The sequence below is a fragment of the Coffea arabica genome, chromosome 10e (genome assembly GCF_036785885.1).
Source record: "Coffea arabica cultivar ET-39 chromosome 10e, Coffea Arabica ET-39 HiFi, whole genome shotgun sequence".
NCBI lineage: Eukaryota > Viridiplantae > Streptophyta > Magnoliopsida > Gentianales > Rubiaceae > Coffea > Coffea arabica.
In genome coordinates, this window is record NC_092328.1 from 39,071,113 (window position 1) to 39,088,272 (window position 17,160).

Sequence of the window (17,160 nt, forward strand, 5' to 3'; positions counted from 1 at the left end):
AACACTGGCATGAGAGGTTCTCCGTTACAAAAATTCAAAGAGATAAATATGGGAAAAACTACTATTCATTGGACGAGTTGTGATAGCTATTACCACATTATTGACCTACTCATAAAGTTAACAGCAAAATTTCCTAGTTTCATGTCCTGATTATCTAATTAAATATTATACGATCCAGATTCCTCTAGCAAACTCAACTGAAGTGTTTATCAACTATAAACGCTTCATCTATCAACAGCTTCTTTTGTTTTAAGTTTCTGATGAGCAATCAGCACTAGTAAGTAAAATACCTCCGCTTCAATTTCATCATAGAGGAAACGCTGCTTGAGGACAACCAAAGCTTGATGGGCAGCATCATTATAGATGTCAAATGGCATTAAGATACTCTCAAGAAGACCCATGGTTTGAGACTCCATAACATGATCCACAAGCATCCAAGGAAGAGAGCATTCGATTGGAAACTGCAAGCAAAATACAAGTCCTTTAAACACAAGGAAACTACAATTGGAGATAGAAGAACCTCAATTAAGATGCAGGAGAAACCCTAAAGGATACGGCAGTTCCTATACTGTAAAAATTGGATGCTGAAATTTTGACAAGTTCACTATTTCATTTTCAGATCTGGAAGTTAGGCCTTGTTTGATAATCCAATTCAGCACTTAACTTAATAGATTCAGATCTTAACATATTCATACCGTTTGATAACCAAAAACTGAACATCTGAATTAATTAAGTGGCACTAAATTTTCTAGGCAAAACTTGACATTAAATTCCTGAGATGCAGCAGTACTATGCATGCAAGTTGATATCCATACTAAGTTAGACACCAAATCATCAAAAATTAATCTGAGAAAAGATTAAGAGCGAAAAGTACTTATTTTCAAAAAAACAAAAAAAAAAAAGAAAAAAGAAAAATGAGTTACTGCTGCAGATCAATCTGCATTACGAAGAGAGGAGCTAGTAAAATATATCTTAGAAATGTATTTAAATGTACATCTACCTGAATAACACGAGCTCCCAAAATTAAGTGATAAACTATTCACCACTGAATGTGATATGCACTCAAATGTATTAGATTTAATACTTAACAATTCAATAACTTAATGGATTCAGACTTCAGATTTCAGATTTCAGACGTCAATTTTATCAAACGCACCCTTAGTCTTATAAGTCTCAATGTTAAGTGACATTAAATTCTTGAGATGCAGCAGTCCTATGCATGCAATTTGATATCCATACTAAGTTAGACACCAAATTATCAAAAGTTAATCTAAGAAAAGATGAAGTAAGAGTGAAAAGTACTTATTTTAAAAAAAAAACAAAAAAAAAAAAAGAAAAATGAGTTACTGCAGCAGATCAATCTGCATAGTAAAATATATATATTAGAAATGTATTTAGATGTTCATCTACCTGAATAACACGAGAAGATTCCACATAAAATTCCCTAAACCATAAGAAACCAAGATCTGTGATTGTGGCAACTGTTGCTGCATTAAGGAAAAGCTCACAGTTATTTTAACTCGAAATCTACTAAGAAAGATAATTGCTATCAGCATTTCAAGTACTTGACTACTTACTGATATTTATTAAGATGTACATATACAGAAAGGTTAGAAGAATAGGAATGGACAAGTTAGCCAATGAACAGTATCACTGAGATTTAAGTGCTTCTCCAGCAAAGATTGATCATCATGCTATAGCAACACTGCTGTTTTTAAACACAGAATTGGACAAGCAAATTCAAACTAAGCATAAATATGCCTAGATACACCAGAAAGAGCAAAAAGATTCTAAGAATCCACATATTTTGAGAATTGAAAAATGCTAGAGTTAATAGAACAAAACACAATTACTTTTTGCATTATATGCCTTCCATACAAGTGTGTCATGCACTGGCCTCCAAACCCATATCAAGAAGAATAATTTTGAAATTTACATCACTTGTAAAACTGAAAAGTAGAAATCATAGACATATGTATATACAAGGGAAAATTTGTGGGGGGGGGGGGGGGGGGGGGGGGGCAAACTTCTATTCCTAATTAAAACAGAGGAAGAACCTGTCCTATTTACAGCAGGGCACGTATACTCACTTTTAATAGAATGTACACTTCTTTTGTGTACATTAGTATCACATTATGTTATAGAAATGCCCTTGCAGTAAGCACCTTTCTAATGCAGCCTTTGCAGAAATATTTCCTACAGATGGTTTACATTCAAATAGACCATACTTGACCCATTGCTGCAAAGAACGTGACACTAATGCATGAGGATCTTGGTTCATGGTATCTGAAAGGCTAGGCACAAAATGCTTTAAGATTCTAGTATGCAAGGATACTGATTTTGTATGTCAAACCATTTAGCTTCTAGCCAACGTGGAGATGAGTCTTTAGACAAAATGATCGATCAAAGATTACTTTTGTATCTCAGCCTGGAATAAGTTGCATAACTCCCAGTGTTTAAAACCTTCATAAAGAAATAGTTTCAACCATCTTTGTATCAACAAATTTCCTGTTGTCAGTTCGAATAATGTCAGATGAATCTCACAGCAAACTCAAAATTTATAGTCTTGACTACCTAGAGATGTAGACCTATGAGGTAATAAAATTTAGGCCCAACACTTACATCGTAAATTAGATGATAAAAATGACAAATTGGACAACATGGAGACAAGCAGTGGACCAGAAAAGACATCTAGCCTTGCACTTAAGGTCAATATTTGATGCTGAATAATGGACAAAAAAGCATGCGGCCCAAGTAGATAAGACAGGACAATGCTATCTCTGAGCCTAAACTGAGTGAAAGATTGTTGTGAAGAACATTATTGAAAGAAAAATGAAAAAAAGGGTGGACAAATAAAGAAATCAAAGAGAACTATCAGTTTCAATAGAGTAGAGAGGGAGCTCTACAAAGATAAATCAACACGAACTCTTTGGCTCTTCCAAAGAATATGGCCAGATATATTCATTCACTACAAAGTCAAATTTCTTCTCCTAGGTCCAGTATTTACCACAATAAATCTGGAAACTTCAGAAGATAAACTCCACTGTAAAAACAACCATGTGTGACTGGAACTTCGTAGAGAACACTTCTTTTCCAATTTTGGCAAATAAATAAGCTTCTAAGGATTTCACTGAGGTTATACAATTTAATAGCATGCACTGGTATACACGGACATTTACCAGATGTCTCATTATCCACAGCCTTCCGGTTAATCTTTTGCCAACACAAACATTTTTGTAAACATGATGATGTTTAACAGAGCCAGAGTAACATGATGTTGTTTAACAGAGCCAGAGTAAAGTAAGCTTGAAGATTAAGTGACCAGTAGTTAAATCCGTCAAGCCTGTACAAGTAGTGAAGAAGTATAGAGAGCTTTTACATTTTGTGCTTTTAAATTAATGTGGAGACAAGTATCATGAACTGATAACCTAGGATACCAAACCAAGTCGTAAACATGATGTTATAATTAAATCCATTGCAACTATGCAGTGCAGAATCTAATATGTGGTACCAACATAAAACATAGGGACAAAGGATTATGCATAATGAGCTTAGAAATGATCAATTTGCCAGACCTGTATAATCGATTACATGCAGGAAAAATCCAAGCTTGTAGAAGAACGTTTCTAGCTGTTTCAAGTCATTAACAGGAATTTCAGAACCAGTATTCCCAAATAGACCACCTGGTTTCCTCATATTTCCACCCGATACCACCTCATATATTAGAAACTGCAAGCAATGAACCTGAGGAGTAGGAGATAACACTAAGTTTCAATATTTTATCCCAGGAATGTTATCTAGGATATTTAGCACATAGTCAAACATGAATTTAGTCTAATGCCTTCATGACAGCAGCAAGAATTAAGCACATGCAGATTACGGAAGACAGTTGACGTTTAATTGGCAACTGATATTTTGTAAACATTGCATTAGTGAATTTGCAAAAAGGTAGGAGATCCTTTCAATAAAGTTGCCATGTCTCTCTTTGTATTATTTCTGAACTACCATAAAATTTTTTCAGAGCAACAAAAATGCAATGAGGTCACCATATTTTCAGCTGGTACCAAAAGCAGGTCAGGTTGTGGAGAAGGGGCATAGGTGAGACAAACAGTCACAAGAATAACATAGAACACAAGCAAATAAATTGGAGGTAAACCTGTGCAGCTGTTGGTGCTACAGGCCTTGGATAGAAGAAGTTCACTTTGCTTTCTTCACCTGCATGGGGAAATGATTGTAAATCTGACTCGGGTTTACTTGTATTTGCCATCCAGTCAGCTGAAAGCGTCCGCATGTCAGAGAGTATCCTGAAATTAGCCATATACGTAAAGTGTTAGAGGACAGCAAATATTTTTGGTCCCACTTAGATTCTGCTCTCACTCTGAGGTGCCTGAACTCAAAAAACATACAGACTAGGCTTGTAATAATCCCTTTAAGCACAAGAATAGACAAGGAAAATAAAATGGGTAAATATCGTTATAAGGATAATAGAAGTACCCGCATTCATAGCACCAAGAAATGTGGACCTAAGGAAACTTGAAAATTAAGAAAGACACGAACTGAAGCACAAAAAATCTCAGGAAGCTTCTATTTGCATCAGGACCAATGATGTTTATGGCCACAAGGGAACCTCAAAGTAGGTAGACTGTAACTTGTAAATGGAAAGACTGTGTAATTCAAGAGATGGTTCACAACTTGTCCAGAAAAATGACTGCCTGATTTACCAAAGCGCATATATTTCTACCTCGTGCACTTCTGCAAATACAGTCCCAGTTTAGGAATTGGAACACACACATAATAAACATCTTCTCACTTTTCTCCTCATGCAATGACCTTGACATCATATATCTGGATTGCAGAACAATATTAAAATTTTCTAGACTCAAAGTAGTGTTTTCTGTACCCTAATAAGGAATAAGAAACTTTTTTCCCTGACATAAGTTACTCCGTTAACTTTGTATCAGCAAATTACAGTTGGCTAGAGCAAACAAAGCATACTGTAAACTGCTTATTGTTTATCTCCTGATTCCAGGAAGAGATTATGGACATTTAGAAGGAAAAACCTTTTCCCGTGTGCAGATCAAATACATAATGGACTCCAACAATAGAGTACTAACTTCTTTCTGAAGCACCATTTCAAGAAAAACTAAAGCAGCTATGACAACAGTATCCATTCAGTAGAAATGACTAATATATGTTTGTGTCTGAACAGATTTATTTTGCAACTGAGAGATTTAGTGGACCCAACAAGAAAGTTATCATTTTGCATCATGTTGAAACTGTAAAATATTTTCTGTCACAGAAATTTCAGTTTCTAATCAAAGGTTTTTATCATTGCTCCAACATCCATGTTTCTCAACATTAAGTATGATTACAACATTGGTACTACAATCATTGTCTTACTCTAGGTACACGTGAAAATACAACTACTACAAGCTTTTGAGAAAATGTTTTGGACAGTTAAACTCTCTTTCTGACTGTCTTTTGTAAAATGCCAATGGAGAAAAACGAAGAAACAAGTTCCAACCTGGAAAGATCCTTTTTCTTCCGAAAGGTGGTGCGTAACATAGTAGCCAGCGTGTTTTGAACGAAGTCTTGGACCTCTGCATGGATAGTCTCCCATAATGCATCAGCCACCAATGTATCAACCTTCTGCAACATTGACCCAATGCTTTTGATGTAGCTCACAAGTTCAACTAAAGCTTTCCTTTCCTCAGCACTATAATTATATCGTACCACCTAGATGATATTAAAAATAGTAACATCATTCAACTCTTGACTGACAATCTGTGAACTTATGAAGCCAATAAATGATATAGTATCACAGAAATAAGCATTTCATGGCAGAAGGCTGAGCATAGACGGTAATAGCTGTGGCAAAGACAACCAGGAAAAGAACAACGCTAGCAGCAGCTTCACAGAAGCTTTTGGTCAACAAAAGCCGTAGAAGAAGGCAACCAGAGGACAGACCAAGCAAGCTGAAATGAAAAACTCAGGCACGTATATGATGCAGGGTAATGAGAAACACAATATACCAAAAGAGAAGAACCTTGAACTTGGGAAGAAACAGTTTTGGAACTTCCCAAGGATTTCAAACTGACTTTCATTAAATTGTTGCAAGTATACATAGCCCAAGAAAATTTCTTGTCTAATGCTTCACTAGGAAGGTTTAATATAGTGATTTGATGACAAAAATGTGCTATTAGACCTTAGGCTCCAGTTTGTTCTTGGGCAACAAAGTTTTACTTGGAGATCAAGTAGTTCTCGTACCCAAGGATATTTATCATATAAAGTTGCCATGTATCAAGTGTATGAGGCAGGTTACGGGATGAAGATTATTTTCCGGAAATGAACTATCCTCTGCAGAGATTGTGACGCCTAGGTTATTTTTTCTCTTTAGCTTCTACTTCTTCCTCCCCTCCTCTAAATTCTGCTCCTCTCTCTTTCTAAAGTCTTTTTAATATACATATTGATCATAATCTTCTAAATTTCACCATTCTAAAAAATTTTGAATTCCAAATCAATGCACACCCCTTCTACTTGTATAACCCCCCATTCACACAAAACCGCAGTTACAGTAAGTATTATACATGGATGATGCTTTGTTCTGTCACTGAAACCTTTAAGATCCTGCTTTAGATGAACTACATTTTCTTCCACATGCCAAGAGACAGAATCAGCATTAGAAGAAATCCAAGAGGAGAAAGACAGACAGATCAAACCTTTTCATAGTCAGAAAATGATGTTGGTGTCCCATTAGACTCTGTCAGAACTGGATCCTTGCATGGACGAGAAAATTTCCATGCACATTGTTCCCAAATGCGTGAAGTCCATCTACTAACGAGTTGAAAACCTTCAACAACCATATCATAAACATTTCCTTTTACTTCCTTCACCCACTCAATATCTGCACTATCTATTGATCTCAGTAACACAAGCTGCACAGGTAAAAATTTATTAGTGGAATGTTTTATCAAACTGAGGAACATTATCTTGACAGAACACATATATACAATATCTAAAATCATATAATCGCTACACAATGCTGCATGTGAACAAACCAAATCTTCATTATTGAAGATTTATTTATCTTTGCACGGTATATGCATGTTTGCCAAAGCAAGCATCACTCATCAACATTCACTGATATGTTATATGTCTAAAAATAGATGCGCATAAGCTCAAAAACACAGGAATAATTACCTGATTCATAGATGAAGCAAAACGTATAGAGAAGTCATCATGCTCAGCACGTATGGCCCCAATGTGGTTGACGATGAGATAGTGTCGCTGATAAGTGAATTGGGTCAAGACATACAGCAAAGGAATAGTGGGTAATTATTTCTAAAAGAAATATGTTCATTCCAGCAGGTTGTCTTACTTTTACAACTTAAGGTTATTTCACTTCCAAAAAACACATGGGACATTGCACAGAAAAAGACACATGGAGGTATCCAGCAAGGCTAATGATATCAATGAAAGATTTTTTAGCAAAACAACACATGGTCATTCACAATATAACAAATATAGGAGTCTGAGAATCCACCGAAGTCAAACACATTATTACATCTCATGACTATTAACTCATACTCAGTTATAACCCCTTCTAGAAAAGCCCACGCACATTTGAAGATTAGAGGTTATGGTTAGTAGATGCGGCGAAAAACTTGGCATCTATTTCAAGTACTAATTGATCTTGATGCTTGAAAAAAAAATGATCCTTCATTGCTATTGAATTGAAATCTGGAACAAAATGCAGAGAGGCAGAGTGTGAGAAATATCTGGAAAAAATTATACTTCATTAGACAAGGTGGAGATTGACAGACAGACAGAAGGAGATGGAGACAGAGAAAGACAGAGATCAACACAACTCTTACGATTTATGAACTCCACTAGTTAAGGACACAGCAAACACCTTTTCAACTCTCATTCAACTTTGGTAGGCATGTTTGATTGCATATGTCTTGCTGTATATCCTTGTACATATCCACCTATCTCTTTTTACCAGATCAATTTGGAGAGAAACTGGAAACAAACAAAATACACATACATTTTTTAAAACAGTCAAAAGAAGAGGTGAACCATCATAAGTATATGAAATTTGAACTATGACTACAGATCAATAAATAAGAGCAGTAAGAACCAAAAATAACATGCTGCAGAATAAATAAACTCACACCTAAAGCCAGTTTGATATTAAACATCATAATCTAACTTCTCTATTCTTGCAACTACAATATCGAGAGAAGCGACATATTAAAATATTTAAACATTGAAAAGGATATTCTTGTGCCTCGCGTGGTGGCAGCTCATGAGTTGCTGGAAGAGTGAGAAGACGAGTTTGAGATGAAAATTTAGGGAAGTACACTGACAACTCTTTTAGAATTGCTGCCGGAGAAAGATGAAGGTCCGGAAATGCAGGGATAACCGGATCATTCTAAGCAAAAAGAGCAAACCAAGAAAGAAAAACCATAATGAAGTGAGTAAGTTCAATCAGATATGAACAAAATACAAGAAAATGTGATAAAATAAAGTGCAGGAGAATTACTTTCTTAAGAGCTGACTATGTTAGAAGATAGCTAAGCCAATATACCTTGAATATATTTATCAATCTGTTGATCTTCACCCTCTTATACAGTGACTCACTATCTTTCTCTGATGATGCAGCTAAGACAACAAGAACAGGAAGTACACGAAGAAGAATGTGCCGCTCAGGGAACAGAAGGGCAAAATCCAACTCCAGCGACTCAACAGCAAAAACTATGAGAACCTGCAGAATGTCTTCAACACTGCAGGAAGTTAAGGAACTCAAATCACCAAAATCATGTAGGAGAACTGATACAAGGATATAGTAACGAGTTTTTATTCCAGCTGTATATCAAATAACATATCTTAGTTTACAAAACATAATGAAGTTACACAAGAATGACAGTATCTGCACAATGGAATCAATTCCTTTCTAGATATAGTGTAATAAAAAATCACACTGATAGACAAGGTTGCACAGAGCTAGTGGAAACCAGACAACAACAAATAGAAAAATGGATCATTCCTTTCTTATAGTTTTCTTGTTATAATCATTTATTGGGAGCCAGTGCGCTCTGTGGTGCTAAACAATAACAAAGATGTCATAACCTGCAAAAAACACTGGTCCTTATGAACTGATTTTAACTGCTATAAGGATCATACTTAGGAGCAACACCATGAACTTCAAGTGGAAACCTTTTCAACTAGCGATATGACAAAAATATACCTTAGTTGAATTCCAGTGCATCTTATGTTGTATAACTACCAATGAATCTCTGATCAGGAAAACTTCATGACAACAGCAAATAAAATCAACTCACACACACAAAATGAAGAGCGTGGAAGCTTGTCTGCCTATTCAAGAATTATAAATAGTTTGTGCACGTATTCCTTTCCACATAGACTATAACAAAAAAGTTAATTTCATATTTCAACTATGCAGCTTGATGATAAAGTTCTTCCGAGAAAATGTGCTCCCAGACAAAGGATACTTGTTTACACGAAACATTTCAACATGCAAGTTGAGCAGTATTGCCCACCTCGTGCTCAAGAAGATCTGCACAGAAGTGAAACGATTGAGATCAAATCCAGAATGTGATCATCAACAAAATGATCTTGTATACCATCTCCTAATTATAAATGATGATCAAGAATGTAATTTTTGGATGAGTAAGTTTTTTATACACTGTCAGTGTACATTTTTTTACACTAGCAGATTTAGATCATTGCCACATAACATGAATTCAAATTTGAAATTCAAATCATGAACATGTGGCATTGCTACATTCATAACTGCTAGTGTAATAAAATCATTACACTATCAGTGCATAAAAAGTTAATCCTTTTTGGATCTGCTTCACAAGACTGAAAAAAAAAAATTTGCATACCTGTAAATCATCTAATTCTTCCCTCATAGTGTCAGTTTCTTGCCACTGTACACTCACTTGAGTAAATGTCCTGACATATTAAATATGATTCAAAAATGAATAAGCTATTAAGTTGAATCAGCAAGTGAAATTCATTTTCATCGAAAAGGTTTAATCCAAACACCATTAACAACCTAAAAAAAGTGGCCCATGACAAATTATATGTCCATTGAAAGAAATTGCAGAAATATATGCCATAGTTGCCTCTTCTTGAAATGTGACCACGAAATTTCATTTAGTTAATTATACAAATATATCATTTAAATTGAACCCAGTGCATACTTTTTATTTAATTTTTTTCTAGCAGGGGATGGGTGGGATTTAAGAAGCGGGAAGGGGGCAGGGGAATTAGAAGCAGTGCATACTTGTCACTACAGCAAAGCACAACCAAGTATTGCATTAATATTATTTTAATAAATCAAAAACAGCACCTCCAAGCTACAAATAAAGAAGCATAACTCTACTACTCATACTACATATACTGATGATGGATTAATACAACAACTCATAGAGATCTTTCATTACAGTACTTGAGATTACTTATGGAACTGAATCCCAACCTGCTCTATTTAGCCCAATCTCAATCATTCCAAAATCAATCATATCTCTTGATGTTATCTTCCTCTTCCCTAGTTTTCCAGCAATTTCTCATGTCTATTAATTTAATATCAGTATGTTATGGTCCTTTATATACAAATCCAGACCAATTTAAAACAACATTCTGTTTCCTTTGCATAATATCTCAAAAAGGTATACATCAGTACTACTTACCAATATACAAGTTTCACACCTTTTCTTTCCAGACTTTCCACAGACAATATCATTTGTCTAAAATTTTAGGAATTAAGTACCAAATGCTTGTGGTTGAGTGAATGTAAATTTAGCTCCCTATTGTTTGAAAGCTATATTTTGCTCCTTGTAGTTGAAATGTTAGTTTACATTATAAATAGCAGCTGAAGATTACAAAAATTTTGACCAAAAGGATACATAAGCCATTTTCTCATTTAAAAATATTTTTTATTCTCTTTCCTTTTTCTTTTCTCTTTTTTCTCTTTCTTTCTTTTGCTTTATTGCTGTTCCGCCTTCACCTTCCCAACAGAATAGACCCAATGCCAACTCCCTCCTTCATCCTGCCAGCGAACATTGCCTACGTGTTCTCTACCCACCCTTTAAAATTCCAACACACTTCAAGGTTCAATTTTACTTTTTCAAGTAGAATTCTAATCTAATACCAGGCCTAATTCATAACCACCAAAGTTTCAGTAAATTCAAGTTCCACACCACATCTGCCACTATTTATAGACTATTCATTTCTTTTTTCTTAGGGTAAAAAACAAAAAAGCCCCCTGTGGTAAACCTAATACACAGAAAAGCCCCCCATGGTTTCAAAATATACAACACGACCCCTCATGCTTTGAACTAAATTGTAAAGGTGACGGAATCCGTTAAAGTTAACGGAAATGGACAAAATGACCAAAATACCCTGATATAATTAAGCAAAAGACAGTTCAAAAAAATCATTTGTTTTATTCTCTAAATAGAGAGAATTGAGGGTTAAGGGGTAGAATAGGTATATTTGATAAAAATTAAGTATAAAAATTTTTTTTTAGGTTCCAATAAGTCATTTCCATTAAATTTAACGGATTCCGTCACTTTTACAATTTAGTTCAAAGCATGAGGTATCGTGTTGTATATTTTGAAACCATAGGGGGCTTTTCTGTGTATTAGACTTACCAGAGGGGGCTTTTTTGTTTTTTGCCCATTTTCTTATCATTGCTATTAATTCCATGAAATTTTTTGGAAATTTAAGTTGGAAAAGGGAGTGAGGACCCATGGCCTTTTTTGTTCGATTCGCTATGCTCCTGTCTTTTTCAATAAATTCAAGGATGAAATCGGGATCTATGCAAATCCATGCAAAAAAGGAATCCAAGATACAGAATCCATGAAATTTTGCCACCGGTCAGCTGTGGCCTTCAGCAGTGAATGCAGTGGCAAATTGTGATCCTGGTCACAGATATGGTGACCTTTTTGCAAAAACATATTATGGGGAAGAAGCTTTCTTCTAAATTTTCATCCTTACCCTGAAATATTTCTGAAATTGTATTTTTGCCCTACACATTCATTTTAATTTCTAGTTAACCTTGATTCAAAGGGCAATTTGGTAATTTCATCATTGTTTCAATGGGAAAGCTAACAGTTTCACTTTAGTTCAAAACCATAAGGACAAGTGTAGGTTTCCTAACCATAGGAAGGTAATGTTAACAACCGCTTAACCACAGGGGGCTTTTCGGTATTTAACCTAAAGTTTAAATATTCTCTTTGATCCTTTAGCTTAGTTTTCTAACATCACACAAAGGTAAAAAACTCAGATACTTGGAAAAAATCTGTTTAGGAGATTTCATATTTTTGTACTGGGGATCCATCAATCAGAAAACAAAAGAAATATGATATTATGATCCAACCCAAAGAAGATTTTCAGCCCAAGAACCATCCTGTACCATTATTTAAGATATAATGACCTTCCATTTCAGGTCAGAAGGACAATCACAGTAGTAGTTCACAAAAAAGTAGTAATAACAATAACAATTGGAGCAGAATACTAGATAGCAATAGTGCTTTCTTATTCTCCTCTTTTCACCACCAACCACTGCAACAAATTGATTTAATACAGATTTTGTCCACGACAAAGAACGGCAAGTGTTAATAGAAGAACCAAGAGCAGTGCCTTAACCATATTAGCCACACTTAACATGGAAATTGTTTCCATGAATTGCAAAAAGGAAATTTGATATGAATGTCAACAGTTACATATCAAAAATTTTTCCCTCACTAAATCTAAACCATTTAGCATCTCACAAGTGAGAAACTCTGAACCCCACTCTAGTAGCTCACAAGTACCAAATGTGATTTTAATGCAATTAAGTTTATACGTGCTTTTATTACGTTCCTATAGGGGTTAACAATCAGTCATAGGTACAGATCAGGAAGTCAAAACCCAAATGTAAATTTAAACCATCCTCAACAAGGCTTAAATCTTGCCAACTTCTGTTTAACCAAATTGACACTTCCAAATTCCTCATGGCCACTGTTGTGGAACTAAAGTGATTAGGGAAAAAACCCTGCTTAGAAGAAGTTTTCATTTTAATATTTTCTCAAAATTACCTTTTCTGCAGAAAAAATAAAAGTTAAAAAATAAACAACACCAACCTGTTGCTCAAATCATATTAGTAACTATCAAAAAGCCAAACTTTTGAACAGAGCCCTAAGATTATGCCACTAATTAAAGTAGATATTCAATGATTTTATTATTTTCAGTGTGTCAAAATTTATCCTGCAAGCAAAGATAGAAGCTGGTAAACTGAATTAATTTTCTACTCAAGTCCTTCTGCTTGTCATATGTGACCAAAAATTGATAGATTTTATACCCCCAAGAAATGTATAATGATTGTCTTTTTCTCATACTTAAGACTCCAGTACAGTACCTAACAGTGAAACTAGAAGTAAGCAAAGTGCTTAGAGGCTGAAAGTTGTATAACAATAGTCTTTGCCTCAAGTATTAACTCAGACTCTTAGCACTTAAAGAACCAGTCCCAGTTCTTTAAATGTATAAAGATGTTGTATGTACACCTACACGAAGAAATTTAGATTATAAAGTCACAAATTTTAAGTTAATTTAGATTTTTTCAGTGAGAGCACTTCAAAAGTGTTGAAAACTAATAAGCACCCCATTATTTATGTAATTGGTGCATTATCATTTCAGATGCCCATGAGTGTCAGTCTATTTCAGACCGCGGAAGTATAGAACCTTGGCCTAGCATAGTAAGACTCAACAACTCTCCTTGACCTCATTCTACCAACCAAAGGAAATAAGAAACAGTATAGCCTCTCACAACAAGTCTTAGAAAGTTTAGAAAGTAGCACATAGAGCATACATCCAAAAATACAATGATATTTTTGCACATTAAGAATCTAATGCATACCTCTTATACCAAGAAAAATCATTGGGAATGCTTGCCTTTGCATTTTTAAGATGATCGATTTGGACCAAAACATCAAGTAATTTTAACATAGACCTGCAGCAAAACCAAGAAACCATAAAAAGATCCATAGGCATGAACTATCACACTAAAATCACATTACATCATGTGAAATAAATTGAATCATTCAAACGATGTCATAACTAATCAGTTCATGAGATAAAGACAGAACTGAAGGATTTCAACTGCAAAATTGCAGGCAAGAATATCAAGGTCACGGAGACAGGACATCATCATGCATTTTGTCCGAATGGGATTTGAGAATTTAAGAGACAAAAAAGATAATATCAAAACAGGTTGTCTGACTGCACAACACAAAGGATTTAAAGATGCCTAGTAATAGCTGACAATACAGATCAATTAATTAAAATTGTCATTTGGCAAACAGCTTCATCAGATACCAACTCTAAAGAGTGAGCAAGGAATTTAGCTAAATCTGCATTCTGTTTCATGAGCATAAAAGAAGAAATATTTGAGGTTCTTAAATCATACAGAACAGTCAACTTGTGTGAGAAATTGCAGCAATCATAACACATCAAAAGCTTAAAGCTGCATTCTAAAAAGAGATGAATAAAATGTATAACCCATCTTTGATTGGATATTTTATAATTTATACAAGCCATTATCTAGCCAGATGTCCTCAAATCCTAGTCAAATTTCAGATTTAGCATTTCCAAATTTGGACAGCTACATGGATAATCATTGTACCATGAGAAATTAGTATTTTCCCAAACACTATCATGAGAAAGAGATGAAATCTCACCGAGTTATTTCAACATAAACCAATAGAAGATGCGGAATCAGTCAAATAAGAATACAATGGATCAAAATGTAAACTTGTATGAGGTTCAACATACATTTATGCAGGGATCAGAACCACAGCCATTAGAGTTGCATTTGCTATTGTATATGACCTATTTGATCCATTTCAGTTTGTTGAGAAACTTAAACTAACAGAACGTAAAGGACAAAAAAGCCATATAAACGCACCAAAGATGGGTTATGGTAGGGCCATTGATACGCCTCTCAGGCCTAGAAAATCGTTGCATATCGGCAGCTAGCTGCATTGATTAGCTTTTAACTTTAGGTAATATTTTTATCATATCCTAAAACCACAAAGGCCAAACTATACAATACAATCATGCCTTAGAGGAAGCTGACGCTTGCCACCGTTGAATTTCACGTAGACGGCTCATTTCCAAATCAAGAACTTGATAAGTTTCTAAATACAATTCAGCCTGGCTTTGCTTCATAGAATCTGGAAGCTGATACAAACAAATCCACATATCAAGGACAAGAGATAGATGGTCAGAGCAGAATAGATTTGTTTTATCAACTAAGAAAATTAAGACTATGACTTAAAGATATGAAAATTTGAAAACTTTATCTGACTGAATATCAAGAAAGAAGAACATGCAAAGAATCCCAGAATTGCGTTATAAGTCCATACAAGTACTATTACACACCCTTCAACTTTCAACACGAACCTACATACTTAGCATGCTTGCTTTTCCATTCTCATTAAATTTAAAAAGAGATATCTATTTTCTATACATTCTTGCATTTTACTTCCTAAAATAGCAATTGCAGAACAATGTCCTTGGCAAACACAGAATCGACAAATAAAACAAAGGCATACTGAAATGCTACAAAATCAGAAACTAAAATCCACCTGAGGAAGTGCTTTAACGCAACTCCGGTAAGTATAAAGCACTGATCCCATTTCCTTTCCTTCTTGTATTAACACATTCTGCCATAATTCCAACGTTCACCAAAAGCCACCAGAAAATCAACGAAAATTTGTGAAAATGGCGCACCTGGCTGCCTAATCAATATCCTATAATAACACAGGTAAATATTGTACCAGCTGATTAATAGCTTTTGTGTCTTCTGACAAAGAGAGACGATAAGCGGCAACATCACTATATTCTGCAAAATTAAATAAAAAGCAATAATGATTTAAGAAAATTAAAAATCCAAATTGCAACAAAAATTTCATAATGCAATATCAAAAAATTAATAAAAAAAATTAAATTTCCATAGCACTCTAAATTCAACTCAAAAATAAAACCTTGAACAGCAAAAAGTTCCAAAAAACGAAAAAAAAAATTGCTTACCAACTGGGCTAGTAGTTGCAGCTCTTTCAGTAGAAACCCAAAACCCTGGGCCTTGAACTTCCGGTTGATCATCCTATAAACCACATAATTTTCCCCAAAAAAATGTAAAATTTATTAATCAAAGCAATGCAATGAAAATATCTTTATTGAAGCTATTAAAAGTAGTTAAATTAATAAGTAAATTACCTCTAATGAGAATGTGGAGAGAGCAGCAATAGCTTCTTCGACGGGAACCGCCATTGATGACAGAAAAAATGCACTAATTCAATTAATCATCCGTAGAAAAAAACCATTAATGGAGATTTTTTTCCCTTTTTTCTTCTTATTTTTGGGGGAAATTCACAAATTTTGTGTCTGAAGAAGACTATGAAGTAAGAGAGTAAGAATTGAAAAAAATTTTGGGTTGAAATGGAAAGCAAATTTGGATCTGGAAAGAGAAAAAGAAAAAAAAAAAAAAGGACGTACAAGTAGGCAAGCACAATGTACAACTCGTTTTCTGGTACTTGGTGGGCAAAAAGGTAAATTAGTAAAGAGGTATTTTCATTTTCTATTAGTGGGTATCCACTTATGTCATCATTTCTTGTATAATGGAAGGGGAAAAATAAGGGAAAAAGCCAAAGAGTAATGATTTCAAAATTGGAAGCTTTGCTTTTACTCCTGGTTGAGTTGAATGTTAATCCTCCTCTTCTTTAATTCGTAACAGATTTATGGTATTAAAAAAAAAAAGATATATGGTATTAAAATTATTTCAATAATTTCCCCTAAGGTTTTTATAGTTGAACTTGGCACCCCTGAGATTTTGAAAATATTACAGATATTTGCTAATTGAGACGCGTTTATAAAATGTCAACCAAATCAGAAAATGTGAGACTCTGTAGAAACTAATTTTGGAAGATAAAAAGATAATTTAGCCCTACAAATGAGGTGTTGATTTCCCTCTGTATTAATTGATTATAAATATCAAAAAGTGAGGACCCGCAAAATTCCCTTATTTTATATTATTTTATTTTATTTTTTCGCATGCATTTTCTTTACTTTACTTGATTATATTAATTT

The 17,160-nt window shown here is 34.4% G+C and overlaps 1 protein-coding gene across 1 annotated transcript in view; it reads right to left on the reverse strand.

Moving 5' to 3' along the window:
- LOC113712683 (protein PIR) overlaps positions 1 to 16,481 on the reverse strand; it is a 29,323-nt gene extending 12,842 nt beyond the window's left edge. The window contains exons 1-18 of the mRNA XM_072066736.1: positions 16,291 to 16,481; positions 16,105 to 16,177; positions 15,852 to 15,916; positions 15,660 to 15,737; positions 15,133 to 15,252; positions 14,978 to 15,048; positions 13,931 to 14,023; positions 9,912 to 9,981; positions 9,516 to 9,580; positions 8,591 to 8,786; positions 8,283 to 8,434; positions 7,201 to 7,294; positions 6,720 to 6,935; positions 5,525 to 5,736; positions 4,157 to 4,304; positions 3,576 to 3,744; positions 1,411 to 1,487; positions 291 to 461 (exon numbers count right to left, since the gene is read on the reverse strand). Coding sequence (XP_071922837.1) covers positions 291 to 461; positions 1,411 to 1,487; positions 3,576 to 3,744; positions 4,157 to 4,304; positions 5,525 to 5,736; positions 6,720 to 6,935; positions 7,201 to 7,294; positions 8,283 to 8,434; positions 8,591 to 8,786; positions 9,516 to 9,580; positions 9,912 to 9,981; positions 13,931 to 14,023; positions 14,978 to 15,048; positions 15,133 to 15,252; positions 15,660 to 15,737; positions 15,852 to 15,916; positions 16,105 to 16,177; positions 16,291 to 16,344 — 2,124 coding nt within the window. The 5' untranslated portion in view covers positions 16,345 to 16,481. The remainder of the gene's footprint in view (positions 1 to 290; positions 462 to 1,410; positions 1,488 to 3,575; positions 3,745 to 4,156; positions 4,305 to 5,524; positions 5,737 to 6,719; positions 6,936 to 7,200; positions 7,295 to 8,282; positions 8,435 to 8,590; positions 8,787 to 9,515; positions 9,581 to 9,911; positions 9,982 to 13,930; positions 14,024 to 14,977; positions 15,049 to 15,132; positions 15,253 to 15,659; positions 15,738 to 15,851; positions 15,917 to 16,104; positions 16,178 to 16,290) is intronic.
- Between the last annotated feature and the right edge of the window lie 679 nt (positions 16,482 to 17,160).